A 17,491-nucleotide genomic window follows, 5' to 3' on the forward strand; every position below is an offset into this window, starting at 1 on the left:
TAAAGAGGAGGCAGAGATCAGCCATCAGTTATCACCCACCGATTGGCTCATTCCTAGCTCCTGTACTTTGCATTTTCCTCAGTGTGTTTAGTATATATTCAGTGCCTTAAAGAGGTCCTGAGGAGGGTCAGACTGGAAAGAACCATGAGCAGGCATGCCAACCTCTTCCCAATATCAAGGCACTGCATCTTTCTGCCTGCAGCACTTAGAAAGAACCAATGAGATCTGACAATTAACCAGCTAACCTTGCCTGCGTGTACATCTCCTTGCCATCATCAGTATACAAGCCATTCCACTCCCTTTTTCCATCACCAGCAAGTTACATCGATATGAAGCAGCATCTACTTCAGACATTTTCTTAACTCTTCTTGCTCCTATCTTCTATCTCTCACCAAAGAGCACTCAGGTAATACCACCTGAATCCTAGGACTCCATCCTCACTACAAATAAATATGGAATTTCGGCATTTCTGCCAAACCACCCAACTGCAGTGCCCTGCAGATCATTACGTCGTGAGTCAGTGCACCACAGAAAATGGTTCACAGCTGCTTCATACATTTCTTAATGCAGTTCACATACTTTACATCTCAATTTTCATGACACTGAATTTTGAAGGTATTGGTGTATTCTAGAAGCACACGAGGGTTGCCACTGCTCTTCGGTGTTTGCTGAGGGATTTAGCTTAACCAAGGTATTTGGCTTGCCTTCAGGATTACTTATATCTAGAAAACTTCTGCAAGTGAATTCAGTGCAGTTCTGTTATACGCCTGTTTGCTGAAGTCACAGATAAATATTTAACTCCACAAAATGCTTCCAGCATTCAAATTGTTCTTGTATGCAGCACAAGCAGCACGGGACATCCTACATTTGAAAAGAGCAGGCGGTCAGATGCTATGTTTGCAAAGAAAAGTTTCAAGACAAATCCCATGACGCAACCTTACTGCTGGCATTTATGATTGGCTCAACGCTCATGGAAACACCAGGGATATCTGTAATGGTGGGCTGTTTTCAAGGACATCTCCACAAACAGGAACTTGGCTCAGCCACTGTCATTAGGTAGACCTCCTCTCACAAAATCTGCAAAAGCTCTGGAGCCATGACACCAGCAGCTGTTTTTTTCACCTGGAACTCCCTCCCCCCTCCAAATACCATCAGCAGCCAACTCTCAACACCCATCTTCTTCCTGGCCTTTCAGTAGTTTCCCAAGAACAGAGAGGAGCTCACCATTTCACTGGGCTCAAGGCTAGCAGTAGAGCTAACTCAGGTTACGTGCATAAATCCTGTATCCAATTTAAACATTTTCAAGCAATGATGCACTGCTAAACATTCAGGTGCTTACATTTTGGTACTTGATCCATAGCCCATATTTCCACCTCAGAAGCACCTGGTCCCTCCTACACTTCCCCAGGAAACAAATGAGGCAGCTGAGAAACTCAGCACAGCCACACAAAGGAGTAAGAAACCACACAGAGATAATAAAAAAAGGCTTAATTTTGCCCTCAGAACTGCTGCATTGCTACTTTGCATAGCGTTTGCTCTGCTCTTTGAAACTGTGCAAACCATACCCACGTTGAAGGGAAATGGGGTACTGGGTCCTCCTCCTCCTCCAAGCTGTTTTCTTCTAATGCATTTGCTCTCTTCATCGTGCCAGGATGCTTTCAGCAAGTCATTTCTGCAACTATTTGTCTCTGACTGTCATCATGCAGCAAGAAAACGTGAATTCTATACAATGCCTAGGAAAAACCTGGGGTTCCCTAAGCACACACAACTGAAATGGGAACTCCAGAGTAAAGTCCAGCAGTCTTCCAACCACTCCACCACTCCTTGTGTCAACACTCTCAACCCTACCCATAGATTATTCCAGTTCCTTCCATGGCTAAGAATGACTCAATTTCTATTACCACACCTTTTTCTCCACTTGTTTACGTGTTTAAGCACAGACCAAACATCTGAGCAGGTCCCCTCTGCCCTGTGTTCTTCCTCAAGACCATTTTGTATTTGGTAGCTGTGGCAGCCTTGCCAGCACTGCAGTCTGCTACTCACATAACACTCTTCCTCTGCTTGACTGTCCCAGCAGAGCTTCTCAGCTGCTTTCAATCTCCATTCATCCTTCTCAAATCAAAGATGAGAAAACAAATGCAGCTCCAACAAGATTTCACAGCGATCTCATACAATTTCACCTGTGTTCCTCCTGCAGATATCCACCAATTGCATCCTATGGGATGCCTGTCCTTCTCAAGAGCTCCTTGCTAGCAGCTACATTTTCCATCTACTAGAAACTCCACAGTCTCCTCCGTCTCTTTTGATGAGACCTGTTGTGACTCTTGGTACAACTTCCATTGCTAGGACCCTCCCAGCTGTCTTTCTCCTGTGCGACATCTGGATTTTCCTTGGAACTGAATGCTCTGAACAGATCTGTGGCAAGACGCTTGTTAAGTTTAACAAACATTCATCCCCCAATTAACCAGTAAGGGACTTATTAACAGGTTCCATTTGCTCTGCGACTCCTCTCTTGAGCAAAGTATTTCTGCACAGACTCAAAGTCTTGTATCCATAACATATGCCTTCCTATTTGATTTCATCCATGCCATTATCCCCCCTAGAGAAAGAGCCTTTAAATTCCCATCTTTCCTCCTTGAAAGCTCCAGGTTATACCAGCCCTTCACCCATCGCTCCTCTCCCACTCACCTGGATGCCCTGACACCTGCTTGGCCTGCACACATGCTCATCTCCTTCCCTACCCCACCAGATTGGTGTGGGCCATGTGACAACAATCATTTCCAAATGGAAACTGGAAGATTTGCTTTGTGCCTTATCCTCACTGCAGAGCTTTCCTCCACCCCAAAGTCTGATTCTCTCTGGTTCTGGCACCATCCCTAAGTCCTGGCTATTAAAGGGCTGCTTCTTCATAACTTGGTCCTCCTTCTCAGCCTGGAGGAGGGCAACAGCACCTCCTTCCTCCTTCTGACATTAGTATTTATTCACACAGGCCCAGCAATTAAATCCCTTATGCTCCTCTTCTCTCCGCACAAAAGAAATCCAGTAATTCTAGCACTAATGGCATTCGAGAACCATAGCGGCCTGTTCAACATCAGATTTTGCTCAATAGAGCTGACTGATAAACTAATACAACCAGCTAATGAAGTTCATTTATTTCATAACAGATGGAGTTGCTTTCTCTGCTGTTTTGCACTGAACAGCCACACAAGTGAAAACACTTTTGAAGTTCTTCTATAATCTCTTCATAGATTACCAAAACCAAGACACTGCTGTTGGTAACTGCATAATAACAACTACATCCAAGGGAATACTTAACATGAAAACCCTCTCCATTTAAAAAAAAAAAAAAAAAAAAAGCTTCTGGTACACTATTGAGGCTATTTATTAGTGAAAGGGCATTGTAAATATCACAGCATCAGTGTACTCACAGTGTACCTTCATATCAAATACCTGGCCATGAACAGTATTTTATTTTGTTGTTTTTAACCTGCTCAGTCCTGCTGAATAGCCTTAAGCACCTGCATGCCCCAAGGAAAGGAGACAGGCAGACCTACAGACAGGACACAGAAGTAAGGAGAGGCAACCAGAGCTAGCAGCCAAGCCACCAAGTTAAGATCAGTGCAGAGACACAGCCACACAGAGAAGCACCTGTGCTGGACTTCAGCATCTCTGCACCTCCAGCAACTAAATCAGGCATTGGCTATATGCTGAATTAATTCTCCTCAAAACAATTTAACATCTCTGTTCCCCAAGACACGTGTAGGACATCAGGAACTGGAGCATTTCCTGCACTGCCCACTTCTATATCCTTCAGACTATCCCACTCCAAAACACCAATCTGGCTTTCAGACCCAGTCAAATAATTAGTACTTCATCAGCAGATAAGGCAGAGTTTCAGCTGTGGCTATTACTTCACTGCAAGTGGAATAAATACCTGTAACACACCTGCTCCTTTAGTAACTCCATGCAATTATTTCATGATAAAGCTGTCACAGACAGCAGTAACCTGCTTATTAAGAACTGTATGCAACAACAAAGCAACAAAGAGGTTTTCATGTTTTAAAATATGGAAATGCTCATCTCATGAGCCCTAGTAAATAACACGCAGCACTCTAAAAAAAGAAGCCACTTAGTTTATCTGCTCTGCTACAGGCGAAGACTGATACAGCTGCCTGCCAGGTCCTGCTGATTCACGATGAACCAGGGCAAAAGAGATGCTGGCTAGCTCTCCCTACACACCATTAAACAACTTAGCTCAAGCTCAGGCTTGGTGTGCTATCAAATACCTGAACCTGCACCCAAACATTATATCTGAGCAAGCAGTAAACCCATCCAAACAGCAGGCAACAACAGGAACTTCCTGGGAAGCTTTCCTAATGGTTATTAGGAGCGAAAGAGGCCAAATTTATAAGAGCTCAAGTGCTTAAAAGAAGAGTCACCATCTGTAGCCAGCTCATGGCTTCACTTCCAGCTCCATCACCCTTTCACACTGACTGTTTTGCTTCCTGCCTGTCCAAGTGATCTCCTGCCTCCTACCCCAATGCTGCAGCGATTACAACATCTTCTTCCCCACTCTACCAAGAGCCAGCTGTCAGCATGCTGCTCCTGGCTGAACGTGGTGTCAGCAGAGGGCTGCCATGGCCTTGGTGACAGCTGTCTGATGAAGAAGTGACAGAAAGCAGCAATAGCTACTAGAGAGAAAACCCTGCTGTGTTCTTCTAATCCAGTGGGGGTATCTGCACTGGAACTATGGGCAGCATGAAACAGTTCTGCATAAGCAAGGGCCACACATTACGTTTCTCACAGGGGTAATCCTATAGAATTAAGGTAAGTATTTTAATGAATGTGTACAGAGAGTAAACGTTTACCTGTGGACCTTCGTAAATATTTACATGTGCTTAATTATATTTTGGCTGCAACCTGTAAAAGCTTTCTTTTAACAATAATACCTCCCACTGGAGTGGCTGACACCCCCTTCAAGTTTGTTTTGCTTTCAAATCAATGCTTAAAGCAAACTTCCAGTGAGAAGGACAAAAAAAAAAAATTCTCCTGGATACACAAATGATGGTTTGATACACTTCTGTGGGGTATCTCCAAATGAGAGGGAGGTAGCCAGAGTAACCCTTAGTCCACCCAAAGGAACCAGTGCAAGAACCTTAAAGAGAAAGAATGAAGAGACAGAAGTTACACAGAAGGAACTAAATCTGAATGTTTAACAGTTGTAGTCAATTTAAATATCCTTAAGGAGACTATATTCAGCCACAGCACAAAGCTTTCATATACTTCCAGGCACTGCCTAATAAAGGTCATCAATCAAACAAAAATAAAGCAAAGACTGAAAAGCTTAAAAAAAGAAAAAAAAAAAACAACCATAGTTCAGAAAAAAAATCTAAGCCAAACAAAACATCAGAGATGTCCCAGCACTACCTGAAAATGTTAACACACCATTCACCCTGTCAGAAAACATTCCAGCTCCAGAACCACCAGCTAGCAGACTGCTGCAGACCTGCTCTTCCTGTTGGTACCAACCAGCAATACTACAACTCCTTCTGCACAGCTTTACAGATTGCAAGGCATCCTGCCTGCTCTTACCCTGATCACTGGGTAAAGCAAATGGCTGTAACAAAATCCTAGAGTCCTTCAGTGCTCACTCAAATACTTGGTACAAAGACCACCCATAAGTCACTGTGCAGCCTTCCTTCTGATCCAGCCTCTTTCCCCAGCTTCTACAAGCAAGCCGACTTCTCTAGCTCCCTTAGGATCTTCTCAACAGCAGCAACAGTGCAACAAAATCAATGAAAACTAAAAGTTAATTTTACCACTGAACTGGGTTCAACCCAGCAAACTAGAAAGTACTTTTACCAGCAACACTCTCCAAGAACTAGGCATCAAAGATGAGAAGCAGCCATAAACTGCTCTGCTCAGAGGGAGACAGCATTCCAGCCATTATTTATACACACCATGCAAAAGAAAAAAAAACTAGGGCTGCAAAGGTGAAGATAAGGCAGATGCACTTCGCCAGCACTCTTCATCATCAAGATGAATTTGGTCTTGGCAAGACTGAGGAATAAACAAGTCAGGAACATACATGCTAGGATGACATACAAAAAGTAACTAAATCCAAACCCAAAACAGTTGCAAGATAACAGGAACCTGCTCCTGCTTGCTTTAGTCCAAAGTGCAAAAATCCAGTGGCTGCAGGTAATCAAACCAAGGTATGTCTTCTTCCAAGGGGCAACTGACTCCCGAAACTTCTCTGAAGCCTAACAGGCATTATTAGAATTAAAGCCAGGAGTTGCCTAGCCACTAAGAGTTACAAAAGGAGGAAACATTTACAGCTTACACAAGAGATTCTTCTGCCACACACCGTGCAATTCATCTGTTTACACATCATGCCTGCCAAAACATTTATTACTGGATTAACGTGCGATGCGGCTGCTTACCTCTCCATCAGCTTCTCTTTATCCCAGTTGAAATGGCTAAGCAGTATTCGAGTAATAGTCGCTGGATTCTAGAAGAAAAAAGAAAATTGAATAACTGTTTTAGCATGTTAAAATGGCACTGTGAAAATCCAAAGCGAAGTTTTAAATAATAAGGATGTCAATGCGTTTGATAACATATTGTCTGCACAAATTATGTTAGCATACACTGGAAAAAGAGTTTGTCTGGACAGACAGAAAAGGCCCAGCATCTCAATGCCCCACGTGCTTACACAACATAAAACCAGGATGCTGCTACAATGCAGAAAGGACAATTGGTCCAGAAATTGGTCCACAAGTTTTTCCTCCAACTTCACCTCTCCCTTCCAGCCAAGGAACCCAACAGAAGCCATCTCTTACACCCCAGAATTGTGCCTTAATTCCCCAAACCCAAGCCGTTCCAGCTCAGTGTGAGGGCTGCTCGCACACAGCGCAGGCAGCAGAGCACCCCAGGACTGGCTGCACGTCCTCTGCCATCTGACACCAAAATGGAAGTTTGCCTCGGGGCAGATTTTCAGCAGACTCTGAGGCTGCTGGAAAGTAGGACACAAAACAGCAATGTGATTTCAGAACCTGCAGGCTATAGCTACAACTTCAAGCTGCCAGAAGCCAGCTCTGCCAGCCCGAGCATCAGTCCCACCCTCAGCCACACATCTGCACATCCTGCACTCGCCATCCCACGGGAATGCAACTTTTTTTCTTTATGCTGCAACACTGCAAATTACCACCTTGATAATTGACTTTTTTCCCCTCTAATCTGTCCCCAGTCTCTTTTACTGCCTGACCACACAGCTAGCTGCAGCAGCACAAGGGACAGGGCAGGAATAAGGAACTCAGGACCAGCATGACAGCATTTTCCAGCAGCAACACCAATAGTCACTGAAACAGAGCCTCAGAAATAAAACGTGAGCACAAAGAATTAGCCTTGCAGTTTTTGCTATAAGTCACACTCCTTTCCCTCTTCAGTGTGTTCATATGCTCATCGATACCAGTACAGTTTAAGGCCAAAATAAGAAAATCCTCCAGCCTAAAAAACTCGCATGAAGCAAAGCAGCTTCAGAAACTCAGAATAGCTCATTTGAACATGCACGCTTTCTAGAGCCAAGTAACGAAAGGTGAACATCCATTTTTCAGCAAGCAAGTTGATCTGTAAGTGACCCTGGTTTGAACACCCAGCGCCAGCACAACTCCTGCTCTGAGGAAATCTCCGTTTCTCTAGGACGCATCTCGCCTCGAAGCAGAGCTCGATGTACTGCCCTACACAGATGTACACAGCTGTAAGGAACTTGGTAATTCAAGTCCCTGGCCCACACCACTCCAAAGCTACAAGTGGGGACTGCCTATTAACTGCTTAGCAGGCTAAGGGGGTGACTGGTGCAGTGTCTGGGTTTTCTCTTTCGAAGAAGAGAAGACAGACAAGTTTTCCTTGTTCCGAATGGTAAGTTATGCTGTTAGCAAGGAAATAAATTGATCCGCGGTGAGTATCAAGCATCACAAATCCAACACAGATCAGTAGCTCTCAGTGGCTTGCTGGGCTTCAGCTTCATGCAGCTACAGCACAATTTGTTCAATGTTAACTGAATTAAAAAAAAAAAAAAAAAAAAAAAAAGGAAACAGCAGCAGCACGACAAGTTCCTACCAAAAATAGCTGCTTGGCCCATCCACAATCTGAAATGTAAAACCTCACGAAGTGTTTCACTGATACAGAGGACTAACACTGCTCTGCCCTCGTTATATTGCATGCAGGAATTTAATCCGTGCCTGCATCACGCAGGGAAGACCAAGGAGAGGAGGGAGGCAGCGATGACAGGCTTGGTTTGCATAATACAAGTCCCAGATAAATGCAAAAAGCTCTGGCATGAGGGATTGGCCTAATTCATGGCCAGGCACACCTGGGAAGTGCCAGTAACAGCTGCTCAGCATTAACTGCCTGCACACACATCCTTCTCTCAGTTATTTGGGAGCAGCTCCGGATCACATAAATCCCAGCACCCACCCCAATGAGAGTCACAGAGGAGCCACGTCCCTTACCTGGGTCCTAAGACACACTCATTGCATCCATGGTTAGAACAACACCAAAATAATTGGGTTCCAACCCCTGCTTTGATACTGGTTCTGTTACAGCTCTGCAGCAGCACCACGTGAGACATCAGCAGTCACTTGGGACACCTGCAAGCATTACCACAGCATTCTGCGGATGCTGGTGTCACACACACAGTGGCTCCCTCCCATCCTGACCAGACAGCTCCCCACCTGCACGCACGATCATGCTCACGCAGGGATTAACCACGAGCAGGCCCCAGCACTGCTCAGACAGGATTAGTGCCGTGCTGGGAGATGCCTGCTCTCACAGAGAGCATCTTCTGTTTAACAAAAAATAACGACTGAACGAAACAGCCAGAAGCAGATGGGAAACTAAGGGAAAGCTGACGCATTCAGACACTCCGTTTTCATTCAGACATGGTTTGATGAGAGCTGAAGTAGATCTCATTTACAACAGGCATCTATTAAATTCTCCACGTTGAGCTGAGGACAACTGGCTGGAGCTCGGGGCAGCAAGCCTGTTGATATCCTGATAGAAACGAGAGCTGAGGAGCGCAGCCATTTTGTTGAAATCCTCCGGGCACTCGGAGACATGCTGTCACAACATCCAGCAGCCACAACACCGAGCTCTGCCCAGTCAGACACAGGCAGGCTGCAGCTGGGGTTTTGTTTAGGCTCACAAAGCAGCCAGGTCCCAGTCTGCTTCAAACAGATTCCACCTCCCACTCCTTGGGGAGGTATTAACACTCACCATTTGTATCTATCCTGCGATATTTAACTTGCTGATGCACACTGGATACAGAGGGAAGCTACAAAGTCCAGAAGTCACATCTGGACTTCTCCCAAGAAGCAGCACAAATTGAAATGAAATTCTTTGATTCAGCAGGATTTCAGGAGCTGGGTCACAAGTGTCGAGTTCCATTTTTTTGGCCACCTAAAGAAAGGCACAAAGGGAAAGGAGGAACCTGGATGCACAAAGGCATTAAGTGAATTATAAATCAAAGATTACGAGCGCATCAGTTTAAAAGTGTATTTCCAAGCAGAGTAGTTTGCTGAATGACAGTTTGCAGTGCTTGATCCATTCGTGTCTTCGTCTGTCACGACAAGCTGCACGGTTTTTCCAGACAACAGCATCTTTCAGATTCCAGCTTCTCAGCACGTGCTGGGAGTAAGCTGCTGTTCCAATTGGAGCATTCACTCCAGATAACTAACATTTACTAACAGCTCATCTTAAGCCTCATCCTCCAACAGAAGACTTTCCCATCTCCCTCACACTTGGTATTGATGAATTCATTGCTTCTTTCCATTCCAGGGCTTTGCATTTTGCCCTTTAATCATGGCAAGAGTTTTCATCCTAGCTGCAGGATTTATTTCCTACCAGCAGCAGCTTGCTAAGACTTGCTCCATCGATACGAACTTGATGCTGCTTCCAGTTTGGTTTTCAACAAAGCTGCTCCAGTAGTCATGAAGGAAAGCACCTGGTTTCAAAGTACTTGAGTGCAAAGATGAAGACTTCTGCTTGCTAGTGAAACATCACACAAACTGGTGGGAAGGCAATGGGTTGCCAAAGAAAAAGAGGTCAAAATTCCACCTGTGTGAAACAACCAGGCAGACATCTGCTTGGTGTCATGCCTCCACTGTAAATATTTCATCAGTAAAAAACACTGCACTTGCCAGCAGAGGAGCACGGAGTGGAAATTACAGCTGCCCTCTGAGCACGTGCAGGATCGAACGGCATCTCCCAGGCTTCCCAACGCCGTGTGCAATGTGCCACAGAAGGGAGGATAACCCAAATAACCAACATGCCACATTTGACAGCAGGTGGACTAGGAGCAATTTCACCATGAGAAGGTTCGGAAGATTTCTTGGTCCATTCCAGACTTCTGGCTTGCCTTCACTGCAGCTCAGCACTGGATGCACCAGGTGTGCCGTCCCCACTGCCCTCGGGATGGCTCCAGGCTGCAAGGGATGGCTCAGCACAGGCAACACTCATCTGCATTAATGCCACCACCAATCAGGAGCCAAACACCCCAATAATCACTCAGTCACTGCAAACCCTGCCAGGCTTACACCTGCTCTGTTCTACCACCACTGCTCCTCGCTTCATGCCTCCCAGCTCCATACAGGTAACCTCTGGACTCTGTATGTTTATCCTTAAGTGTTTAAGACAAGCTTTTAGCCAAAACTGCATTACAGAAGCACTGTCACCATAAAGTTTGCATTGCTTCACAAATGTGCTGAGAGACCTTTGTTTGGGAAGATCCATTCACCTTTATTCTCACACCAGACAATTGCAGGAAATCTCACAAACACAAACCCATTTCTAGCAGCTTAATAAAATTCCCAGGAGCCAAACGCAGAAGATGAGATCTAAGCATGGAGCTCTTCCAGGAGTTGATCTCCTGAAGGGTTTATCTTCAGGCTCACTAGTTTTCAAGAACACCGAGTGCTCTGAAAAGCTGCTAGAAAACTTTTGTGTAACCTAATATAGCTTGGCTCAGTTACAGACCATGAGTGCGCTCTGTGAGAAGACGAGGACGGCAGCGGGACGCATCAGTCCACCACTGCTCACCCACCCTCTCTTCTGCCATCCCTGAGGCCTGGGAGAAATCCTTGTTGCAGTGCACTGCTGCCATCAGCCACGTCACAGCTTATGGATACACAGCAAGCACACGTGGACCCCCTCCAAAGTCTGCCAGAAACCGTACTAAGAAAAGAAACCTGAACCTTTCACATTACATCCCACTTATGATCTGATCTTTGCATCCTACAGTCGTACCAAAGCCATGCTGAAGTACAGTTTATAGCACAGAATCACCCAAATTTACCATTTTCCTGCACTTCCAACCAACTCAGCACGAAGCCAGGCTAACTCCCTGCTATTGCTGCTGTCCCCCAGCTGCCATCCAGTGCATATCCAATACATCCATCAACTTCAGCCTCATGTCCTTGGCTTCCAACATCTGACTTCATCTCATTAATTGCCCTTCTCACATCATCTCTAACTCTGAAAATTAAGTTCTGCAGAATTATTGAATTAGGACCATTACGTGATGGCATCACATAGTAGCTTGATATCAAGATCTCAGTTTGTTGTAACCTATCTGCACTTTGCTGATTGTTTCTAGCTGATGAACACACACTCCTCTAGCAGAGGAAGATAATAAAAAGCAACTTCGGAGAAAATTCTATTACTTGAGTTAATTGGTTCAAGAGAGAAAAACGAAGCAGTCAGCTGCTTCACATTTTCTCAGAGCCTTTTGGAAAGTTTTCAGGTTAATGATTAAAAGCCACAACAAAAAACCATTGTCTAACAAAGCTTTTAAATCTGAAAAAAAAAAAAAAAAAAAAAAAAAAATCCTAAAGCAACAACTCTGGGATGAATTAGCAAATTTGGGAATGTCGAAGCTGAATTCACACTGTAATACTAAATATTCTGAATTATTCTAATTCTGAATAAAAGAACGTTGGACACACTTGCTATGCTCAAATGTGTTCTCCAACAGTTGCACAAGCTCCACCAGCAGCTCAACACTTGCACAACTGAGTGCTGGGGAAGGCTGTACTGAATGTTTTCAACTATGATCCACCTTATACCAGATGTATGGTTTGATAGAGAAATTAATCACTAATTGACACATCTCAGTTGAAGAACATTTTGGCTTTTACTTCTTTTTTACTGAACAAAGACCCCAGGCTGAGGCACTGTGACCCTGGACAAGTCATGCCCCTGTACATTACCTGAGCTCTCTGAACGTGCACACAACAACATCCCACTTCCAACTCACTCAGATCACAGCACACTGTAGTTTCACTGCCCTCAGAAGCAGCACCACACCAAGTACTTTGCTCCTTCTGGTGGTTCCCATCATGAGAAATCCCCACGTGTCACATCTATAGTTTCCTAAGTTGCCACCGAGCGACTACAGCTGACACACCGAGAGAAGCAGAGTGGGAGCACATGGGTGCTGGGTGTGCTTCAAAATAGGGTAATTCAGCCCATTGCCTCCCACCCACCGATTCGCAAAGACTTGCCGTAAGAGTAGGAGAAGGTGTTGGTATCATCTCTTTATATTTCAGTCATTTACTATTTCAGTGGCTCCTCAAGATCTTCCACAGCAGAGGAAGAAAACCACATCCAGCCCAGTGATTATGCTACATAAGGGCAACCCTGAAGTCAAAGACCCACTTTCATCACATGGCTTCATCATTTCCCACTCCCACCTGACAATACACACACTGAACTGCTACTTTTTACCTCCACATACTGCAAATGGATCCAACTATACCAGACAGAAGAAAGCTGCTGGTTTTCTGTAGATCATAAGCATCTCCAACAGCAGAAAGAAGCACTGTTTGTTATGTTTAGTTCCACAGCAGCCTAGAAGACACACGTGGTTACTGTTTCATTTCTTACCTCACACCTGTAAGACAGTTCACTTACGGGGCTTGAAGGGAAATGCACAGCACCGGCTCAAGAGGAACAGGAAAGCATTTTTTAACACAACGACCCTGAACCCTGGAATTAACAAGCTGGGTAAAGGGGCTTTGCTGGTTTACTTTGACCCAGACCAGTGCCAGGACCAAGATCAAAACAAGGCCAGACAGCTGGGTTGGTACAACTGGGACAAGAGGGACTTGCTGCCAACAAGCCTGTTTGCGAGATCAGCCTCCCAAGCACCACACAGCACGTCCAAGTTGGGCTTTCCCCATGTTAACAGGCTTTCCAGATTTCCATGTCCCAAAGGGCTTCAAAACATACCAAAGTACAATCTGATGCACGTTACAGCCACTGTTCTCCTGCATCATCCCACAAGCAACTTCAGCACTCATCCCAGAAAAACATCATTCAGAAGGCTCACGTCTCATCCAGATGAATACAAGACTGGCCAGAACAGCCTATGGATAGCACAGCTTCCTTTCTGCTGCTTAAGCACCTGGCCAAACCACTCCAACACTGAACAGACAGTAAAAGCCTTAGGAGGATGCTGCAAGCGTACCTGGGAAGGTATCAGAAACTGGGCTTCTCCTGGGGAACACATCAGTGCTGCATCAGCCATACAACCACACAGAACAAGTATGAAAATCTGCTCTTCTGAGGGCAGTTACACAAAACAAGAATATCCTCCGTGCTTTTCTCAAACAGACCAAACCACCACTTCATTCTCAAAGATCAGTTACTGTACATTAAAAATCTGCATGCTGTACTGGAGTTGTATCTGACTGAAAAATCTGTTACACTTAAAAAAAAAAGTCTGCACTGCAGTAATTCCTGGAAGGGTATCCCATAGTATGCCGTGATGTCCAAACACCAGGATGTTTCTGAAGACAAAAAACATTTTGCATTCAAGAAGTAATACCACTGCATGCTTCAGGTGAGTAGAAGTCAGGCAAACAGCTAGGATGAGAGCATTTCTGACAGCCACTGCACCAGCACACAAACTGGAAAGGGTAAACTCCTGACAGCTTTCATTCTTCCCCCCTCCACCCCCAAGTGACAATTTCCATAGCAGATCTGCTTGTAGGGTCAAATGTATGCCAGAACAATAATAACTAATTGATTTCCTGGATTAGCGTGCAAGTTCTCTGGAAAAGCCTCTGGCCTCTCAGATCACTCCTCTGCTGGTCTCACCAGTTTTCCCAGGCGATGATTAAAGAATGAGCGACTTGTCTTCAGATGGCACACAAGCAGATGATCACAACCCATGGATATTCAGCCTAAATGTCTCCCAACACCAGTTAAAACTCAGTGGTCAGATGATCCGCCTCCCTTCTACTTCTGTTACTGGGCTCTAGGAGAGCATCTATACCAGCAGGGCACAGACAGATGAGATGTTTATCATAGGTGAAAGACAACCCAACCCAACCGCGGGCTGCCTCGAGTTCACCTCACCACAACTCCTCAAAAATCAATGGTTACCCTGAAAAAACGTGGGATCTGTGCACAGATCTTCACCCAGAAGACATGGCAGACACAGATGTGTGCTTCTCACCTGGCAGCTGTTGCAGTGTTTGCTGATCCAGTGCTTTGGTCTTCTAAGAAATCAGAACAAAAGCAAAGGCTAACTTCTGCAACCAAAGTCAGAGCTCTTGGACTCACCAGTACTTGTGAGGTGAAATACTGTGCAAAAAACCTCCCAATAAATAACTTGCTTACGTAGGCTGTGCCTCAATCTGGACTTCCACTTCAGAACATTACAATTAATGTCTTCCAACAGAGAAGATAGACAGGAAGTAGAAAGTGATAAGCCAAAGTAACTTCTTGGATGAGCAGCATACAAGTAGCACTCACACAAATCAATTAAGTTAAAATTCGATCAGGAAAGCTAAACAAAACTATCCCAATTAAAAGAAAAACCACCCACTGCAGAGATCAGGTTGTCTGATATGTGTTGACACACAGTCACCAGGGATTGCAACTGTTAACCTCTCTGGGGATGCACAAGGGATGAGAAATACAGACTTAGTGGAAGAACATTTAGCCAGTAGCATTTATAAGAGAATTCTTAGGAAGCAGAAATCCTTCATATCCTTCATCTTATCTTTCTTCCCCAGGCTTAGGTTTGGTGAGGATCCAAACGTGACAATTCTCTCTTCTCCAGCCCTAACTGCTTTGGATTCTGTCCCTTCCCTACAGCAGCACACATTTAACAAGCTGCTCACTCTCTACAACACTCAGACAGAGGAAATTTCCCCCACTCACCAAAGCAGCAATGCACATACAATTCTTTAGGAAAAAAAGAAACAGCTTGCTTGGGCTGCCTTAACTTGCCCATGGCTGCATAAAGGCCCTGGGCTCCTTTACACACTGGCTACTGGTTGTAAGTGCTCTGGCACACATGTGGTGTCAACCTTAAGAAACAAGAAGCAAGTCCACTCTGGCAGTGCCCGCAGTGTAGCCTACAAAAACAGAATTAGCGATCATAACACTTTAAAACTAGACAGACCCATGAAACGATCACAGATACATCTTGGGGATGTAATCTTTGGCAACACTTGCACTTTGGCAAAAGCCCCAGAGCAGATCTGGTTATAGAATATATCACTTCCCCATAGAAAATAAGCTATACCTGCAAAAGCACTTTTTTCTTCCTGGCAGAAACTGCATCTGCACCAGGAAAGCCTGCCAGTACCCTTTCCCCAACAAGCCTCTTCTAGCTCAGACCATTTATAATGATGACTTTGCAGTTTATTCACCATATTACACTCATTTAGGCTTAGTTCCATAACCAGCAAAACAGAGCTCCAGCAACATCCCATTTCACAAGCCAGAATTTCTACTCGAGAAGCAATTTTGCCTGTTCACACCTCAAACAAAAGCCACTGCTGAAGAAGGGCCGTTCTGGAGGCATGAAGGGTTTGGCAGTTCATTTGCTCATTCTCATTCCCATCCTCTACGAACACCAAACTGCAACCGCAGCCTCCATCTGCTGCGCTCGCTACCTGAGCACACCTGAGTTGGAGAAGCATTCTGCTGGGATTCTGCACAACAGCAACAAAACACAAAGCAGTGGGGGAGAATAAGAAACCCCTCCCATTTTCTTCCCATCATTTTCTCATTTAAGGGAATTACACCCTGGTGCCTGCAGATGACAGATCCCAAACACCCCCAAGTTGCTCCTTACACAGTTTCAGTACGAGGCATCCCAAAAACCAGCACTGCTTTGCACTACTTTTGCCTCCTAGCAGCTTCCTGGTAGCACCATGAAACCATCTGCAGCTTACCTCCCCAGCTGAAGATAAATTATCTTTCACTTCTTAAATGCAACAGTCCAGGACCCGTGTCAAGCTCTACTTAATGGTCACTGTCTTACCTAACTACGCTCACATTTACCATGGGCTATCTCGGTTAAACATAAAAATATCTTCAGTTATTAATTTCAGCTCCTAGCAATACAAACAAGGAAGTTTTAAATACATCACTTTCCCAAGTAAGATTAAAAAAACGAGCATCAGAAGAGTCTTTACAGAATACGCTGATGCACATAAAACATGCATTAAATAATAAATGCTATTTAAATAAAATATCTATAAAATTGAAAAAGAAAGCCTCGAGTTGCTCAGAGAGCCTTTCAAGTAATCACAGAAGTATTACTAATTACACAAACGAGGACATTAACCATGTTTGTTCATTGGATGTTCACAGTAATTAGAAATTGTTGCTTAATACTTCTGGATGTGCACACCAGGTAAAATTACACTGTGAAGACTTCCACTTCACACAAAAACCAGCTCCACATTAATGGCATCTATTGGGTGAACTGAAGAATGCAGAGTGAGAACCTGCATTCCTCATTTTACAGCAAGAACTTACTGCCTGGGCTTACCAGAGTTTGCAAGAGCTCCCAGAAGAGAATCCAAACAGCTGACTACATGCTGGAGTGTTCCTCCCAGCTCTTCATTAAGAAGTCAGAGCTCAATGTAGCTTTGGAATACACTGCTTGGCAAAGCTCTGTCACTCCTAAGTTCCTATTCTGACATCTCATGACACCTTGGGAGCCTTCTCTTTGGGTCCCTCGAGGCATAGATCTGACATATGCTCACTTACTCTAAAAACAAAGTCCTTAATTCTTCCTATTTCCAAACTACTCCTTCCACCTCCCTGATTCTCAGATCCCAGAGCCTCAACAGGATGTAAATCATTAAGACTTCAGTTATTCTTCTCACCCTGTGTGGCAAGGGAGGCCATTCACACATGAGAATTCTCCTATTCCCCCCAAATCCCTCTCCACACTTGTTTGCCAGACAAAGGAACACTGATTGCCTTCCTACTGTGTTACACAACAACACACACAATCCTGAATTATCAGCTGCAGAGGGGATCTGAGTTTACAACAGTCATCCAGAGCACTCTCAGAAGTTACAGTGTACCTAGAACAAACTCTATACAAACTCCAAATTTGCTACCAAAGCTCAGCCTCCAGCTCACACGATTTCTTTTGCTGCCAACCATTCAAGCACTATGACTT

General features: G+C 44.6%; 1 protein-coding gene across 1 annotated transcript in view; it reads right to left on the minus strand.

Moving 5' to 3' along the window:
• ARIH1 (ariadne RBR E3 ubiquitin protein ligase 1) overlaps window positions 1–17,491 on the minus strand; it is a 48,540-nt gene that overhangs the window by 23,493 nt on the left and 7,556 nt on the right. Inside the window, exon 2 of the mRNA XM_042824329.1 lies at window positions 6,444–6,511. Coding sequence (XP_042680263.1) covers window positions 6,444–6,511 — 68 coding nt within the window. The remainder of the gene's footprint in view (window positions 1–6,443; window positions 6,512–17,491) is intronic.

This window comes from Centrocercus urophasianus, unplaced genomic scaffold, assembly GCF_019232065.1.
Source record: "Centrocercus urophasianus isolate 14NV4802_14NV808 unplaced genomic scaffold, USGS_Curo_1.0 seq_23, whole genome shotgun sequence".
Classification (NCBI taxonomy): Eukaryota; Metazoa; Chordata; class Aves; order Galliformes; family Phasianidae; genus Centrocercus; species Centrocercus urophasianus.